Source organism: Colius striatus, chromosome 18 (genome assembly GCF_028858725.1).
Source record: "Colius striatus isolate bColStr4 chromosome 18, bColStr4.1.hap1, whole genome shotgun sequence".
NCBI classification, from domain to species: domain Eukaryota; kingdom Metazoa; phylum Chordata; class Aves; order Coliiformes; family Coliidae; genus Colius; species Colius striatus.
Window position 1 is genome coordinate 2,429,634 of NC_084776.1, and position 17,519 is coordinate 2,447,152.

At 44.7% G+C, this 17,519-nt stretch overlaps 1 protein-coding gene across 3 annotated transcripts in view; it reads right to left on the minus strand.

Annotated features, from left to right (window-relative positions):
- Window positions 1–10,983: 10,983 nt before the first annotated feature.
- KCNJ16 (potassium inwardly rectifying channel subfamily J member 16) overlaps window positions 10,984–17,519 on the minus strand; it is a 34,000-nt gene continuing 27,464 nt past the window's right edge. For 2 of the 3 annotated variants that reach the window (XM_062011050.1, XM_062011049.1), the window contains one exon: window positions 10,984–15,442. In XM_062011050.1, the coding sequence (XP_061867034.1) occupies window positions 14,076–15,365 (1,290 nt within the window). In that variant the 5' untranslated portion in view covers window positions 15,366–15,442 and the 3' untranslated portion in view covers window positions 10,984–14,075. The remainder of the gene's footprint in view (window positions 15,443–17,519) is intronic. The other variant, XR_009820007.1, reaches the window with a different exon arrangement.

Below are 17,519 nucleotides of genomic sequence, written 5' to 3' on the forward strand. Positions count from 1 at the left end.
CAAAATCTACACAGGTCATGTATATCAGAGAAAAAGAAATCCCTCGTTCCTCTGAGTGTGTGTGTGCTTCCTACAAAGAGCTAAAACAGCAACAATTCGACCCACCTTGTAGTGATTGCTGAGAGATGCTCTGCTGAGAATACACAGTGTGCTGCAGGCTGGGTCTGACAAATCTCTGCACAGTAACCACAAGATATTGCAGATCACAGCCTGACCTCGTAGACTCTTACTCAGCCTTTACTCATGCAAACCGATAGAGACTAAAGACCAGTAGACCCAGAGATCTGCTGATATGAGTAAGGCTTATTCACAGCAGCACAGACTTGCAAGTCAAGCCATTTAGCATTTCACACTGAGGAAGGGTAGAGTGTGCACATCACGACTGGTTAACAGCTTGCTTAAAGCCAGAGCAGCTCTGCCCAGAAAGCTCCCCTTAAAATGAAACATCAATTCTCATCTATCATACAGATAATGAAACCTGTAACAAAGCCACTTCTCATCTTTGGTAAGAGAAGTCCTTCCAAACTCCCCAAACAGGGAAGTTGAAGTTACAAGAAAAGTTTCTAAAAAACCCTTTCCTGTTGCAACAAACCAGGACAAAGAGGGTGAGAAACAGCTGAAAACTTAACCCTCGAGCGTGAGTGAGGGTTCCTTTCCCTCCTCTCAATGAATGCTTTTCTAATTTGACGTAGTTTAGCTGCAGAGGGCTCTCACTGTCTCACAACACAACCTCCTGGCTGAAATATTAGAAGAGTTGTGTGAAACAGACGTAGTCTGAGGAGTTTTCAAGACAAGGTCTGCTATCTGCAGAAGAAAGGGTGTCAAGAAGGGCTCTGGGCAGGCAGAACATTCATATTTCATACCAGTGTAGGAGGCAGAAGAAAAGGAGCCAACAATAAAGCAAGATGCTTTGCTCAGACAAATTTCAGCCAGGCCATATCAGTGAAAGAAAGAGCTTTTTCTCCTCATGATTTCTGTTCTCTGGCATCATCCCACCTTTGCCCACCACAGCCAACCTGTCCCTCAGTCTTGCAGAGATCTGCAGATGACCTGTGGAAGGAAATCTGAGAGGGATGTTGCAGGCACGGTGCTTGCCAGCTGGGAGCAGAGGCTTTAGCCCCTCTCACTGCACGGGGGATGTTATTAAATTGCTTTTTCTGTCTTGGCGGTGAAATGACCTAATTATCAGATTGCATTAGTCTTCATCTCTTAAAGTGGCCAAATCTGCTTTGGTTCTCAAGGATTTTCTTATTGCCAGATGAAAATAGCTTAATGGTATTGTACTTGCAAAGAAAACACGGTCTGGTAGAATCAAAGCAGTCGGTTTCCACCAGATGAAGAGAAATGCCATAAATAACACGTGGGGCTTTTTTTCTGCTGGGTCTCACCATTTCCATGCATGTAAACTGGCATAAGTTAGCCTTTCTTCTCTAACCGTTGAGTCAACTGGAAAAAATTCATCAGGAAAAGGTGGTTTCCCCATTCACAGCAAACCCCTGGGGTTTAGACATTAACTGGATCTTTATAGGTCTAATGCTTGGGATCTCCAAGGGAAAATGAAGCCACGTTGGTAAGAGAAGGAGTGGGTAAATCCAATGAGATTCCACAGAGAGACCATTACATGTTTGATAAGACTTGAGAGAGCAAATAAACGTGTTTTGTACTTTGCAAGCAAATAGGATACACAGATGTGCAGTCAGTGACACGGTTGTGTTGGATAATACCCTGTTTGTTCACAGAAAGGGTGAAAGATGACATAGGACATTGAATTGTTCTATATACCTGAGAAGAGTGGAGCTCGTGCCTCATTCACCATTTTTTCCTCTTCCATTCCCAAATACTTTGTGTCCAAAATCTTTGCTTAAGATTCCAGGCTGCCTCATTTAGTCTTATTCTGAAGACAGCCCCCCAGCCAGTGACCAAGTTCTGAAAGAACCTTCAGTACATGCTTTCAGTCTTTGCTACTGCAGATGATGGATGTGAGGAGCAAGGTGAAGAAATCCTGAAGCAATGAACTGCAAACAGCCATCCATAGCTAACAGGAACTGTGTATAACTAACAATCCAACGGCAACCCAAAAAGTTCTGCCAAAGAAAACTCATTTCCAGCACCATACTCCACGTGTCTCAACTCTCAGCAAATTAAGATGCCTAATTTAAAGGCTCTTTAATTTCCAGCTCGACTTTCAGATCCAACAAAATTGGCTGTGAGTGAAAGGTGAGCTCTCTCAGCTCTCAACCCATGCAGGGACAAAAGCCCTAAAATGATTAGGAGTCATTAATCTGTTTTTTAACATCCACCTTTCACATGTAGCAAGACATTTGTATCACCATGTTGTGATCTACTTTCACCATTTAGGATTGTGGATAACCTTTCAGAAATGCAGCAAACTTAAGAGGCATCTGTCATTGTGACATGGCAGTGTTCTGCTGTGGCAATTTGTCCTCAAAGGTGGCAGTGGGGACTGTGTGTTTGGGTTAATGAGGAAGACATCAGTGTAAGGGAGATAAAACTGACCAAGTAATTGCAGATTAATAAGGGTAATATTTTCTTATTGATCCCAAAGTTATCTAGTGATCTTCCACAGTTCCCATTCTTTGGATATCTCAAGGGAAAGGGAGTTAATGGTTAATAAAACTTGTCAGAGTGGTGAGAACATGCCCATGGAGTTGACATAGGGAACTTGACAATTCCTGGAAGGAAAAGGGTTAAGAGCCAGCAACTTACACATACAAAACTGTGTGACTACACTTTCATTCTCTTCCTTAGAGCTTCAGTTGTTAGTGTTACTAGCCTGCCAGATTTTCTAAGATGGGGATAGGCTCCCACTCAGCTGAACAGAGCAGGGTAAGAATGTCTTTGTATGTCTCTGGTTTGCAAACTTTTGGTTATGTAACTGTTGGATGTAAGCAGGAGGGCTCTCAGGGGAGCAGGTGTTCACAGGGTTTTCAATGAGTACCCTACTGTGGGCAGTCACTACTCAAGTCACCTACTTGTTGAAAAGCACACATGGTGCTCAGCCAACTTTGCAGCTTCCTTCTGCAGAGTCCACTGTGCTCAGAGACAGCAGCCACGTCCCTCCCCTTCAGGCAGGAATGAAACCTCAGCCTCCTTGCTTGGAGGTTAGCAGAGTCTGATGAGCTGATCTTTAGAAATGGTTGTTAGGCAAGGTGTGAAGGTGAGGAGAGCTGCAAATGATAAAGATGTGTTTCTGGTCTGCTTCTCTGCCCTTGGAGCATCTTGCCACCAGCCTTCCTGGCACAGCAGCATTCTGGCTATCAAGTAAGAAAGTGATAAGCTACCTTCTGGTGTTGTGTGCAGGATGAGGAAGGGGGTATCGATTACAGACTTGTGTTTCTTCTAATTTCACCATGGCTATAAGAGGGGAGATGAAGCAGAGACCTGCTTTGGCCTTTGACACAGCCCATGTTCCACCATGGGTAGCAATGTGGAAAACTCCCAATGGGAAAGGAAGTGGTAAGAAAGAGTAAAAAGTCAGTTGCAATAGGAAGAGCTAGAAAGCTTTCACCTTTTCTAAGCAAAATGAATACAAAGTACACAGCTCTTCAGCTTTCCTGCTGCCCTGTGTGTATTACACAACTTGGATCACCAAAGGGATTCAAATTGGGCAGCTTCACTTTCTCAGGTGATGTCTGGTAGTTCCTGAGAGGGAGATGATGTGAAATATGTGGGTACACTATGAAACCTCAGTCCAACAGCAGAATACTGTACCCAGAAGTGATTCAGAGAAGCTCTGTTAAAATCCTACATGGTTCTCCTGCATTGCACTGTGCATACTGCATTTCTGCCAGTCATCGTTTATTATCACTGTGCTTTGTTACCTATCAGTGTGTCTGCTACAGTGACAACTGCATTTATAAACTCAGAAGCATCTGATTCCCACTACCACCACACAAGCTACTGCTCTCCTTGCTTTCTCACAGTTTTTGCTTCACTGTGTTAGCTCAGATGAAAATGTCCTCAGTGCCTTCTATCAGCTTGTACCAGAACCTAAGAATTTGCCTGGAATCCATGCCCACAATGTAAAGGACAATATCAGAGTTTATTTTCTCTCCAGGAAAGCAAATAAACTTTGTTAAAAGCAGAGAGTTAGATCATTGACCATTGTGGAAGGAAAAACACGGTAGAAACCAAGTTTAAGCTTCCCAAGAAGCCAACACTGCCTGTTCACATCAATGGTGACCCTCTGTGTTGATGGCAGGGATGCAGACACTCCCTGATAGGAGACTGGCTCATTGTACCATGCTCACGCTGTTTCTCAGCACTCTCAGCAATGTTTGAACTCAGTAATTCCCATCCTGGATGTGTGGATGCACTAAAGAGGGTCCTTGAGCTGCTGGAGCTGGTGTCGTGCTGCCCCACCTTGACTGGGAGAGCCTCAAGACCTTTCATAGGGATCACAGCATCTCTTCTCCTCCATGCCTGCATTTCCTCAGTCAGGAAGCCAAGCTGAGCAAGGAGAGCCTGGCCCAGAGGCACGTTGCCCGGGCAATCAGAGGAGTAGATGGCTGGCACAGAATGGCAGCCCAGCCCCGCTCGTAACTCCTGTGGGCCTGGGGAGGAGGCAGACTAATTAAATTAGCTGGCACCTTCCTAAATTTCCCTCAAAACTAAAATTGAACAGATGAGTAAAACCAAACTGAGCTCAAATTGTTGGTTAAACTTCCTGATATTGTTTTTGACTGATTATTTGGAGCAGCCCTCCAAGGCCCACCCACTGAAACACCTCTGTGGCTTGAGAAATCTGTCGTCACAGAGGAAATAATCTCCAGCAAGCAAAAGCCACGGCTTCCTTTCTTCTGCTAGCATGATCTTGTGCTGCTTAGTTGCTTTTCTGATGCCATTTTGTGCCTCCAGGCTAAATTCTGCCTTTCATTTGTGCAGATGGAAAAGGGAAGAGGGACTCCTCACCCACCCTCAGGCATCCTGCATTAAAATTGAGGCCAAACTGCATGTCCTGTGCTCTGGTTTGGCCTGATTGAGATGCACAGAGGGAAAGGATGGCTGCAGAAGGAGGCTCTCCCCTGTTTTGCACTAGGAAATGTTGCACCTCAGTAGGCATGAGCCATGTGCTTCTTTGTAATCACCCTAATACTTCAAAAGTTGGCTTTGATCCTCTGATATTATTTGAGCTAATGCCCAAACCTTATTAAGCAACCTTGTGACAGAGATCCGAGGGGAAAGGATTGTGCCATTTCCCATCAAGCATTAAAAATAATCATCATGGAAAGTCATAAAGTACCAAAGTTGCTGCAGCCCACAGCATCTGTGAGACCTGGTGATACCCTGGGCTGTCAGTGACATCGTGGCTCCCTGCACACGGAGGTTTCCCAGGGCTGCTCTTGCTTTTCACAGCTGGGAGAGGGTGCTGCAGGGAGCAGGTTTCTGGTAGGAGGCAGGGCTGGCTGCTGGTCCCTTCCCTGCCTCAGATCAGGCTGGCATGGGGTCACATTTGCTGTTTTGCAGAGATGTGCTGCCAGCCTGTAGCTCCTGAGAAAGACAGGCTGGTTACGAGAAGTTCACATTCCTCCTCAGACCAGAAACCCTTTTCTTCAGGGCAGCACTTTGATATATATTTGACTTGAATCTAAACACACCCTGAATCTGGGAGCCAAATGCCTACTGAAGCCATCAGTAATAAGCTCTGGCAGAGAGAACATTCAGCACCCAGGTTCTGACTATCTTGGTTTGACAAAGGCCAGAGATCACATGTAGAGGCAATCAGTGGCAAAGAGTAAAGAGTGAGAGAGCCAGCATGAGAGACAAAGAGAGAAAGAGAATGAACAGAGGCTCATCATGTCGCTTGCTACTGTACTGGAAGGTGCTTGTGCTCTCTGATAGCAAAGGGGACATCAAAACCCTTTGCAGAACAGAGCAGAGCAGAGCACAACGGGTTGGCTTTCCTGAGGGGGGTGACTCCAGTGCTCAGCATCAAGTACCAGCAATGCCAATCACATCTGGGTCTTTTGTTGCCAAAAAAACCCCCACAAAACAACCCTCCAAATTTACAGAGCTTAGAAATCACCAACCAGCTCATCTTTCCTTAGTCACTCTCTGTGATGTTGGTCACTAGAACCTCCAGGTGAAGCCAAGATGGGTGCACAGCTAAGGTGAGCACACTTGAAAGCACAAGCAAATGCTGCAGTGAGCTGTTTGCTTTGCACTATTCACACTCTTCAAGCTCTGGCAAACTGCTTTTCCTATGAGTATGTCTCACTGTAATTTTTTCAAGATGAACTGGTTTGGATAGAGTAAGTGTCTGTTCTGAATCTTCATTAGAAATGTCAATTGACTTTGAATCTTTTTGGAAGGTCCAGAAAGAAATAGAAGACTTTCAAGCATCTTTGTGCTCTTGGTGTCTGGAAGTGGCTTCTCTCACAGGAGAGAAAAGAAAAGATGCAGATCTATCTGAGTAATTTAGTCTGTGTAAGGTAATTTACTACAAGGTAACACTACAGTACTCAAAGCTTTTGTTTTCCAGCACACAAGTATCCCTTGACCCCGCTCTTCTCCAGCCTCAGTTGTGCTTCAGCTAACTTTTGTAAGAAGAAGCCTCCCTAAGGAGCAAATCCTACAAGTCAAAGTCATGACTTCCTTTGCTCATAAAAAAAAGAGACCCAGAAGACTGGATCAGCTGTCTCTGTCTCCTCCCTTTATATGGTCAGGCTGTTCCAGTGCTTTCATCATCTCAGGTAAAATTAGCCCTGTAGTAATTACCCTGGGCCAAACACACAGCTGGTGAAAGTGCACATATTTCAGAGGGGTGAAACCAGAGATGGAATTGGCAGGCACCATCCCCTTTTATAAGGTTAATGTAAGGAAAGCGATGGGACCTATTTCAGTCTCACATCCACACCTGCAGACATACATGTGATGCTTCCACTGTGCTGGTGATTTTTCACTGCTAGAGCTTTGCACCCAACTTCCTGAGGATTGCTGATGCCAGTGTAAGGTTTTCCAAACCATTCCTCCACATCTTTGGAACACAGCAAGGTCTATGGGGTTTGGTCTTCTCTACTATCAAGCCATAGGTTTTGTGGGAGGGAGCTGGGAAACAGTTTGTGGCTGGTGGTGTGTAAAGGTGTGCAGGGCTGATGCTTTGTGTGATTGTGAAGAGCTGGATGGCTTTACCTGGCACTTCTCCAGAAAGAAAGATAAAATGGGAGGAAAGAGAAAGAAGATCCAATGAGACAAAGTGTTATGGGCCCTCTAACAGTTGCCAACTCAGGAGTGCCACTCTGCTCTACCCTCTCAGATGAAACAAGTGGCAAAAGAGAGGTGGGTTGGGTTTTTTCTTGGCCTATGGAAAAAGTGATCCCTGAAGAGGTGTTGATCAGAATATACAGTGAGTCATTCCGAGAACTGCTGTGAAGTACTTACCACATTTTGTTTCCCGACTCACATCCTACCTCAGGTCACTCTGGAAAGCTCCCATTGAAATTGGCGGGGTCACAGCTACTTGACATGAGTAAGGCCCTTGACCTGGGTGGGCAGGGAAGGTTTCCCCTTGGTACACTCACTGGGGTCTTTATGGATTTCAACTTGGAGACCTGAAGAGAGCCCTACCCATTTATGCCTAGTTGCTATTTGTCAAGACACATTTGTAGCATGACTACCACATGTATCAGTCAAAACTTGTTCTAAAGACACCCAATATGGACATTTAACCAAGAGAAGTGTTACTGGGGAGGCTTTGGGACAGTCTCCTCTCTTCTGCACAACAGTCCCATAAAGGCTGTCAGCTGATTTTGGCACCTAGACCAAGCAGGAATCGTGTCGAATGAACATCAGACCAAAAATAGCCCCTCCCCTGTCAGGCAAGTTTGAGAGACACCCTGTGATCAAAGATGGGGAAACACAAGGAACAAATACAATGCCCAGTAGTCGCAGCAGAGCAGCTGCCTGACAGTTGTGGAGCTTCCTACACACGCCTCTGCGAAGGAGAGGCTGAGAAAGGATGTGAAGAAGGATGATGATATAGATGGTTCAGCAGATGTTTCATTGGAGCTACTCTCGTGCGTGAGAGAACACACAAAGCTGCTCAACGGAAAACGTGCATTCGGAAGTGGACATGGCACTGAATGTGAGATAATTATTAAGGCATTTCTATTTTGGAGCCCTTCTGTGTGTAGTTTTACATAATAAACGTTGGAGTTGCCTTTCTACATGCACATATGTCCCCTGGCCCAAACAAACAAGCAGCTTTTTGCTTCTTGTCACTGATACCTCTTGAAGTAAGTATCTTTGGCTACAAATAGATCATTGCCCCATTTGAAAAGTTCCTGGTGGAGTGTAGCCAGCTTTGACTGGCTATATATACCTAAGCTGGCAAATCGAGTAACCTCTCAGCTTTTGCTTCTATATATAAAGAGGAATGATATAGAATAAATCAGCTGGGTGGAGCAAATGTCAAAGGAATTTTTATACCAAAATAATTTCCTTTCTGAGTTTGATTTACTCTACTGAGTCAGAAGAGGCAGCTACAGGAAGCCCTAAGCTCTGGTCCTGTTTGCCTAGGATGGTCAGAGTTTGCTGACAACGGGTTCTCTGCTTATGTCGTGGTTATAACACTGTGCTGCTTAAGAACGGCCGGAGAACCCCTCGAATCCGTCATCAGGGACAGCACATCGTTGCCTCCCCGACCACGGCGATGGCAAAGCTGACCGCTGAGAGCGAGAAGCAGAGATGGGGACTGGATGTAAGGGGGTCAGTCGAACGTATGGGGCTTTTCTCCCAACAGATGCTGTCGGGAAGGCTCTGGGAGCCCGGCGAGTGTCTGCAGAGCAGGGCAGCTCCCGGCCGGCGATGCGGGATGCTGGGGGCGGCGCGGCATCTCCGCGAGCGGCCACCAGGTGGCGCCAAAACGCGTCCGCGGCGGCGCGGCCGGGAGGCGGGAGCGTGCGGCGGGGCTGCGGGGGCGCGCCGGCGGGATGGGTATGTGCCGGACCCAGAACGACGCTGGGCTTCGGGGACACAGCTGAGGAGCAGGTTCTACGGCCTCCCGGGTGACTTTGTGCTGTGGGACATGGAGCAAACCTCGACTGACTGGTGGCAATGGAGCAAACTTCGACTGATGGGTGGCAATGGAGCAAACTTCGACTGATGGGTGGCAATGGAGCAAACCTCAACTGGTGGGTGGCAATGGAGCAAACCTCAACTGATGGGTGGCAATGGAGCAAACTCCGACTGATGGGTGGCAGTGGAGCAAACTTCGACTGATGGGTGGCAATAGAGCAAACTTCGACTGATGGGTGGCAATAGAGCAAACTTCAACTGATGGGTGGCAATAGAGCAAACCTCAACTGATGGGTGGCAATGGAGCAAACTTCGACTGATGGGTGGCAATGGAGCAAACTTCGACTGATGGGTGGCAGTGGAGCAAACTCCGACTGATGGGTGGCAGTGGAGCAAACTTCGACTGATGGGTGGCAGTGGAGCAAACTTCGACTGATGGGTGGCAATGGAGCAAACTTTGACTGATGGGTGGCAATTCCACAGCTTAAAAAAAATCCCATCTTTCTCAGGAGCAATGTGAACCCCAAACCACATTATCCAACTTCATACCGGTTTTACCTGATGTTTATCTGATTCCTCCATCATCTCCTCTGCCACACGGGGACTGAGCCCAAGAAAAGCTTTAAGTGATGTGTTGTGATTTTAAGCTCCATGAAACATTGATCCACGCTCCTCATCCCAGACTAAAGCTGTAACTACTCTTCGTTTCAGTCTGGTTTCATTTCTGTCACGCTTCCTCTTGTCTGCTTGGGAGTGAATTTGTTGTCAAATGCTTCCCTAAATGGGCCTCTTAGGCCCACCACAGAGACACCAGCTCATTCTGTTTGCAGGTTCCCAGCTCAAAACCAGCAAAGATTTAAGAGCTAAATAAAGCTTACGAGCAATTTTTTCTTCCCACGCAAACACTTCCGACGCCCTGAAAGGTACCTGTTTATTCCTGTTGAGAGTGTAACTGTGTAATGCCCCAGGTTCAGTAGGCAGCTGAGGTCAGACCTCCTGCACAGTGTGTGAGAAACACAGGGTAAACCGAGGGATAAATATGCCCCACATCTGAAAATCAGCTTCACAGAAAATATGCTCTAAATGACACATGATAACGGGGAAGGAGATGCCAGCTGCCCTAATGAACTGTGGTAGGCAAAGCTGGAAAAATAAGTTATATAATAATCTCTTATTATATTCCCTTTGCCATAAACTAATCATGACCCAGAACAATAGTGCTGCTCTCCAAGAGAAAATAACCAAGATGCAGCTATAATCATGATACAGGAGTCCAAAGCAGAGTGGTTTATATTTTCTCTTTGCTGCTAAACTTTTGCTTCATCTGGTAAATTCTGTGGAGAAGAGGGGAACAGGGGAAGCAAGTTCCATCTGAAGCATCAAGAAATGCCAGTTGCTGCTTCTTGGTGGCTGAGAAGCTGCTGAACTTCAACCCATTGGCTTGCTGAAGACTCAAGGAGCACGTGCGATGCTCTGGGAGAGTGTGAGGGTACTTGCATTTCACTTCAGCTCCCCGGACAGCCCAGAATGCAGCCAGCCAGTTACTTTTGGACTCATGTGTCCTTTCAGCCGTCTCACAAGGGCTGACTGATGGGTTAGGTCTGCATTTCTGCTGTGAGGATACCTGTGTTACTGCTTTTGTTGGGTTTCTGAGAGGTTTGCTAGCTTTTGCATGGCTCAGCTCTGCAAAGGGGATGAATAAATGAAAAAAGCCAAATGGAAGTCCTTGGGAAACATCCTCGTCTAGAAAAGAGCAGATGGGTGAGGAAGATTCTCCCTCCTACTTACCAAATCACTTGCTTGTGACTTAATATCTTCCAAAGTCCAATGACTACCCTGCACCTTATAAATCTTCATGTGACCTCTTAGTGCATAAGACATGGAAGCTGAATGTGGCTGGAGGGAACAAAAGTCAAATGTGCTGTCACAAGGTGTGTGGAGGGGGCATGTTCTTTATTGCTGTGTCTTTATCCATAAAAATGCAATGCATGCTTCACTCTACATTACTATACATAGTTTTTATACTGTGATAAATAGAATTAAAACATCAGAGAAACCCAGGAAAAAAAAGCCAGACTGGTTGAGACCTGTGGTTCCACCAGTATCCTGTCTCCAGCACTGGCTGGTATCAGATGCTGTAGATAAAAGTAGAAGAAACTGTATAGTAGCCTGTTATGAATTAACATGCCCAGGAGAGAAGTTTCTTCCTGACCCTCATCAGTTAGTGGTTGACTCCCATGCCAAAGCATACATTACTCTACATGCTCACGTGTTTTTATCTATCTATACCAAGAAGCACGTGACAAAAGGCTCAATCAGACTCCTGGTACTTTCACTTACAGGAAAGTCATTCCAAGGAAAGAATTTCTTCACCGCAAGAGGCTCACTCAGTACAGAACCGGGAGAGGGAAAGGCAGCTGAGATTCACAGCTTGATAGGGGAGACTCCTTTTACAAACAGCACCTGAAAGAAGCACCTTTGGAAAACATTTGTGGGGTTTTGATTACGTATGTCAGTAGCATCCCGTCTCTCTGAGTAGCTTTGCCTATGTGAATAAGCAAATAAACGCATGTAAGTACTTGTAAAGTGACCAGTTGAGGTTTTATGTCTGATATAAACCCTTTTTCTGAAAGTCATAGGATTACAGAAAAAAACAGGGTTGGAATGTTCACAGCAAGGTTGGCCACCACCTCCCAAGAGCCAGCACCACAGAGGTCACATACCCCATACCCCCCCACTTGTCAGTGCTTTGCCTGCCTTAGGGCAGTGTTTCCTAATACACTTCAATCTCTTTGGCTTCAGTTTAAGCCCGTGTTGTCCTGTCCTACCCACCAGATACACAAGAACTGTATTGTTTGAGAACTGCTTATTTCCTTACCTTTTTTTCCCCAGACTGAAACACCTTCAGTTATTTCCCTTCTTCCTCACTGACATGTTTTCTAGGTCTCCAGATTCTCTTCAAGTTGCTTATTCCCAAAGTGTGGCACCCAACATCGAACAGAGTAACCCAGCCAAGGTCTCTCAAAGACAGAGAAGTGTGGAAAGATACTTCACATGTCTTGGAGGTTATATTCTCCTTTATACAATCCGGATGGAGACTTTTCCAACACCACATAAGTACTGAGCCCCATATACATTTTCCTACATTCCTTCCCCTACATTCAGGGGTTTTTTCAAACTGTTTCCCCAATGCCTGCCAGTGCTCAAATCCAGGGTACAGTAAGATGTTTTCTACTGCAGTTATAGATGGATGCTGCTGATGATTCAGCATATAAAACAGGCTAATTAATGAGCTTCAGAATAACCACCTCCCTCCAGGCTTATTACTGGGCTGGGGTTTACCTAAAGGGATCACATACACCCAAAGACAAGTGCTAGCAAAATGGGAATGCAAGAGACATTAAAATAATGCAGCAATACTACTATAGAGAGTAAATTTCAGGAAATTAAGGTTCAGCACGCTGGTTTCTTCATTAAATGTGATGAGCTCATAAAAACTTGTAGTTAGTCAGAATGATGTGAATGACTCGTCAGACCTAATTTTAGCAGCCTAAAGTTAGCATTTCCACAACAGTCATCTCATCTCCTTCAACAGTAAGCGGGGAGGGATGAGCATTTCCAGGATAAACACATCTCGTTGCCTTCAGCCCCCTGAGAAGCCGGAGTAAGATGGGATCAACCTCCCACTGAAGAGTTCCAGTAACCACAGAGAGCCTTGACCAGTGGGCACACGCTGTATTTCTTGACGACTGAAGTCAGGTGAGATAAATCCCATTTCTGGCAACCACGAATTCAGAGATAATGATTTTTACATCAGCACAGCAATTAAACACAGTGCAAATCAACTGCAATCATCAGGGGGAAAAAAAAAAGCATGATGAGATGTGTTGAGTACCGACAGAGATGTGCAGAGCGTGGAACTTCCATGTCACAGGCACTTCAAAACCTTAACATTTTCCATCGTTCTTTTTCCCCCCCAAATCAAGCTGACAGCTGAGGATGTTGAATTTCTCTGTGAAGGATCATTTCTACACAGTCATTTCAGATGAATGAAAATATTTCATGTTGACAAAAATCACTCTGCTCGGTCTCCAATTGATTTTTGTCTTTTTAAAGCAGCATAATATGCTGAAAGGGAAAGTGAGGCTGACATTCTGCAATGAAAGGCGTTCTTATTTAAGATATCACAGTGCTCACTCTAAAAACATGATCTTCTCTCTGAGGCTCAACCTGATTTTGCTGATTTGGGTTGGAAACTTGAGGTCTCGTTTTGATTTCAGAGCAGCTCAACTGAGACAGTTTGGAGCCAGATTGAGCCAGTCAGAGCCACGTAACAAAACCTTCATGCAGCCCCAAACCAGCTGATATACCACATGGCACTTGGGAGAGTGAGAAAAGCTCTCCAGGAACCCACTGTGGATCCCACAGGACCAGGCAGAGTATAAATAGGTTTCCAAAGCTCCTCAGTAACACTGGGTACAGTAGCTCTTACCAGTTCACTCCCTTCTACAAAGGACAGCCCCATAGACTCGCCAGTGTTACCCTGGGGTGAAGGCTTCATTTGAACTGCTAGAGAGGTGCAAGGAAAGAGTCATTGCCTGTTGTGATGGTGGGGGAGTTTTAGAGCTTCCTAGGAAGACTGGGAACCAGCTTTCCAAATTAATTAGGCAGCTTTGAAAAGTCTGACCTAGAGGGCACACTACATTGGTTTTGCTCCCTGCCTGGATCATTATCTATCCCTGGCTATGTCCAGCATCGATCCCTGCAGGGTAATAAAGTTTACAATAAGTTTGCTTAAGTACAGTAGCTGTCTAGTCACCTCAAATCTAAACTGTGTTCTTGTGCCTGTGTTAATCTGTTATTGATACCCACACTAACCAGCATGAAGCTCCTTCTAACAGCTCAGCAATGTGTTACAATGTGGACATGCTGTCAGCAAGGTTTGCAATATAAATACTCGTGCAAATGAGTTCATTGTTTATATTCTAAAAGCTATGATGGGAGAATTTGTTGGAAGTGATTCTAATTGCAGTAAGAGGCTAGATTTGGGACTCTATTGAGAGCCTACTTAAGGTCACAGCTGCTTTCTGATAAGAAGCTTCTTCGGAAGGCTGATTGGCAGTTGTCACTGGGTCTTCTGGATCTTCACAGCTGGTGATGAGGGCAACTGCACTGAATGACTTTGGGCTAGTACTGAATGACTTGATCTCCAGCGCTGATGTCTCTGTTTCTTTTTCCCGTGTCTTCTCGGTTCGGTTCCACTCTTGCTCCTTCCGATCCAGTTGCATGGCACTGCAGTGAGGAGCATAAACTTCTGTGGTTTCCTCAAACTGCAAGCAATCCACCTTATAGTATTTTTTCTTTACATGTAAGACATCATTAAACCTATGTCCCCAAAGAATCTCTCTGGGGACATATGAGCTTCTTGACTGATGTGAAGTTCCCGTCGAATCACCCGTGTAGACAAACGTGACCAAGATTTCAAAGTTGTCCTTGGCCAGAGCTTTCCGGTCTAAACCATACAAGGGACTCTCGCTATCAATTTCATGTACGACTGTCACTGGTGTAACAAGTATGATCTGGTCGTTTAGCAGCTTCAGGTCCTTGTATTCCATCGTCATTCTCCCCTCCTTGTCTTCCTTGTAGCGCAGGAGCTGAGCTCGTACCGAGCCCTCGACCATGTGATTGGGGCGGAAATCACCGATGCGCCACATGAGGCAAAACTTGTCATCCCTTAAGCCAACGACAGCATAGTAGCTGAAACGAATGGTCTGAGCTCTTTTTCGAGCTGTGGCCATTTTAGCCAAAGCTGCTCCGATGATGAAGGTGTCAATAATGCAGCTTAATACTGACTGTAGGATAACCATGAGGATTGCAACGGAGCACTCCTCCGTCACGCAGCGGTAACCGTAACCGATGGTGGTTTGGGTTTCAAGGGAGAACAGGAATGCTCCCGTGAAGCTGTGGACATTTGCAACACAGGGTGTTATTTCTTCATCATTGAATAAATCTCCGTGCTGGATTGCTATCAGCCAGAAGATTAGTCCAAACAACAGCCACGAAAGGACATAAGACAAGGAGAATATCACAAACATATGGCGCCACTTGATGTCCACCAGTGTGGTGAATATGTCCACTACGTAGCTCTCCCACTCGCCAAAGATGTGTTTGAAGTACACATTGCAGCTGCCATCCTTGTGGAGAAATCGCTTCTGCAGTCTTTTCATCCCCTTCTCAGGGCTCTCTTGACAAGTGCCGTGGTAACTGATCTTATTTCCCTGTATGTTTACAGGCCTGTAGCAACCACTCTTTTCAGTCATCTTTCCCATATCTGCCTCGTGGCATCAGTTTTCAGAACACACTTGCAGTTCCAAGGGCTATTTCTTTTTCTTTGTTCGTTGGAAATCTATGAAATAAAAGAAAAGGTTTATTTTTGTTTTAATTTCGTGTGCCAGAACTGTGTAACACCAAATCTAAATACATTCGCTCTGGGGCCATCATGAGCAATTTTCTGAGGAGTGCAGACTCTGACATTCATTATACAACATGGCTCAAAAACTTAGGCCTGGAAATATGAGGCAGCAAGAAATCCAACTAGTTAGGAATGTCCATGTCAATGCTAAAATTTGATATCCAGATGAAAACAGAAGTGAAAAACCTTTGTGGTGACCCCACAGTGATTATCTCTTGAACATGAGCTTCATGTCCTGGCAAAATAACATTCATGAGCAGTCACTGGAATGACATGAACCCTCTTAGAGTTAGATAAATATTTGAGGTAGTTTATTATTTGTTTGTTAGATGTGTGTTTGTTGAAATTCCTGGGAAAACACCCTCATTTAGACCTAAGACTTCGGTAGCATGAGCAGGCGAGCTCGATGCTGGTGTGTTTTAACCAGAAAATGTAACAAACACACAATCATTCTTCATTATTTCTGTTACAGTAGTGCCCAGAAAAACCTGGTCTTGGAATTGAATTTTACTGGGCTAGTGCTACAGAGACATGGTTGTTCAATTTGTAGAAAAGCATTTACATTGCAGATGGAAAAGAAACCTCTCTGAGGTCCTGGAAACCCTCTCAAATCATTCCTTAAAGCAAACAAAAATCCAGCTGTCAAAAAGTGTTTACATTTTTATTAATGAGTTTGAAACAAACATGCAGTATGTTGGTAAAGTCTGTGGCTGACACAGATCTAGGAAATGATGTGAATTAGGAGATTCCTCTGTCAGAGCAGAGGAAAAAATGGGTGTCTGCAGGTTGCAACCATAAGAGCTTCAACAGTACAAAGGGCTAGGCTGTACATCTAGTGACTAATAACAAGAACTTCTGTTAGAAACTGAGGCCTCATCAACTGGGATCCAATAAAAAGGGAAAGACTTAGCTGAAGAAATCACAGGATGCTTCTGACTTGTAGGATACAGCACTGAAAAAGGCAAATGCCTTTTCCTGCAGGTCTCCAGCTCATTATATCACATCACTAACACAAAACCCGTTGCCAAGTCCAAAGTGGTAGGGTACAAGCTAGAACAATTCCATTTTTGTGCCACATGTCATGTTTCACTGATCTTTCTGAAGAAAAAATACCAAAAAAACGAATATTTTTGAGGTAAACCTGTCATTATTCTTCCAAAAATTGTAAGTTTTCGATGGAAAAGCGACAGGAGCTCTTCCCATTTTGAAGCATTCAGCTGACTGAAGTTCAGCTGTAGGTTTACAAGGAAGCCAACACACTCATGGAAACTTCAGTTAAAAAAAAAGGAGTTTCCTAGCAGTAGTCTTTTTCCTCAGCTCTTCATTCACTTTGCCTGAGTATAAATGACTGCACACACTTCAAGGCAGAAGAGAGTCAGTCAGAGTGTAATATATATTGGATGGACTAGATTAACAGACTGAGGACTCTTCTCTCATCCAAGGAACAATGACAAGCATGCACAGACACTATTCCAAAAACACTTAAAAGCCAAACATAGTTTCCATTTCTTTTTTCTTTTCTTTTTTTTTCTTCCTCCTCTTTTTACAGTACAGAAATGAATGTGACATATGGTGTCACAGCCTCAGAATGTGGCCTTCATTAAAAAACACAACATTAATGTTTCCAAAAATACTTCTTGGAATACAGTCTTTGGAAAGATTCATAGGAATCGCTTTACTCATGGCTTTAAACAAACAGTGCAGCCTAGTATGTTGAGGACTCTTGACCTAACGTTTGATAAGTCATCTTTAACAACAAACAAAAACTGGAAATGGTTATTTTTGTAAGAAGCTCATAACGTGAGGTGTGAAAATGAAGCAAATTGTAATCAGGACATAAAATAATCTCAAATAAAAACCATCCTTAGGCTTACACTGGTTTTTCTTATTGACTGATTCAAACTAGAGTTCCTTGAAAACACTCACGAACATCCTGAGATACTGAAAGGGACTAAACGGCTCATGAATCAAAGACTTCTGCATTGATTCCACCCTCTGCTGTTGCCATTAG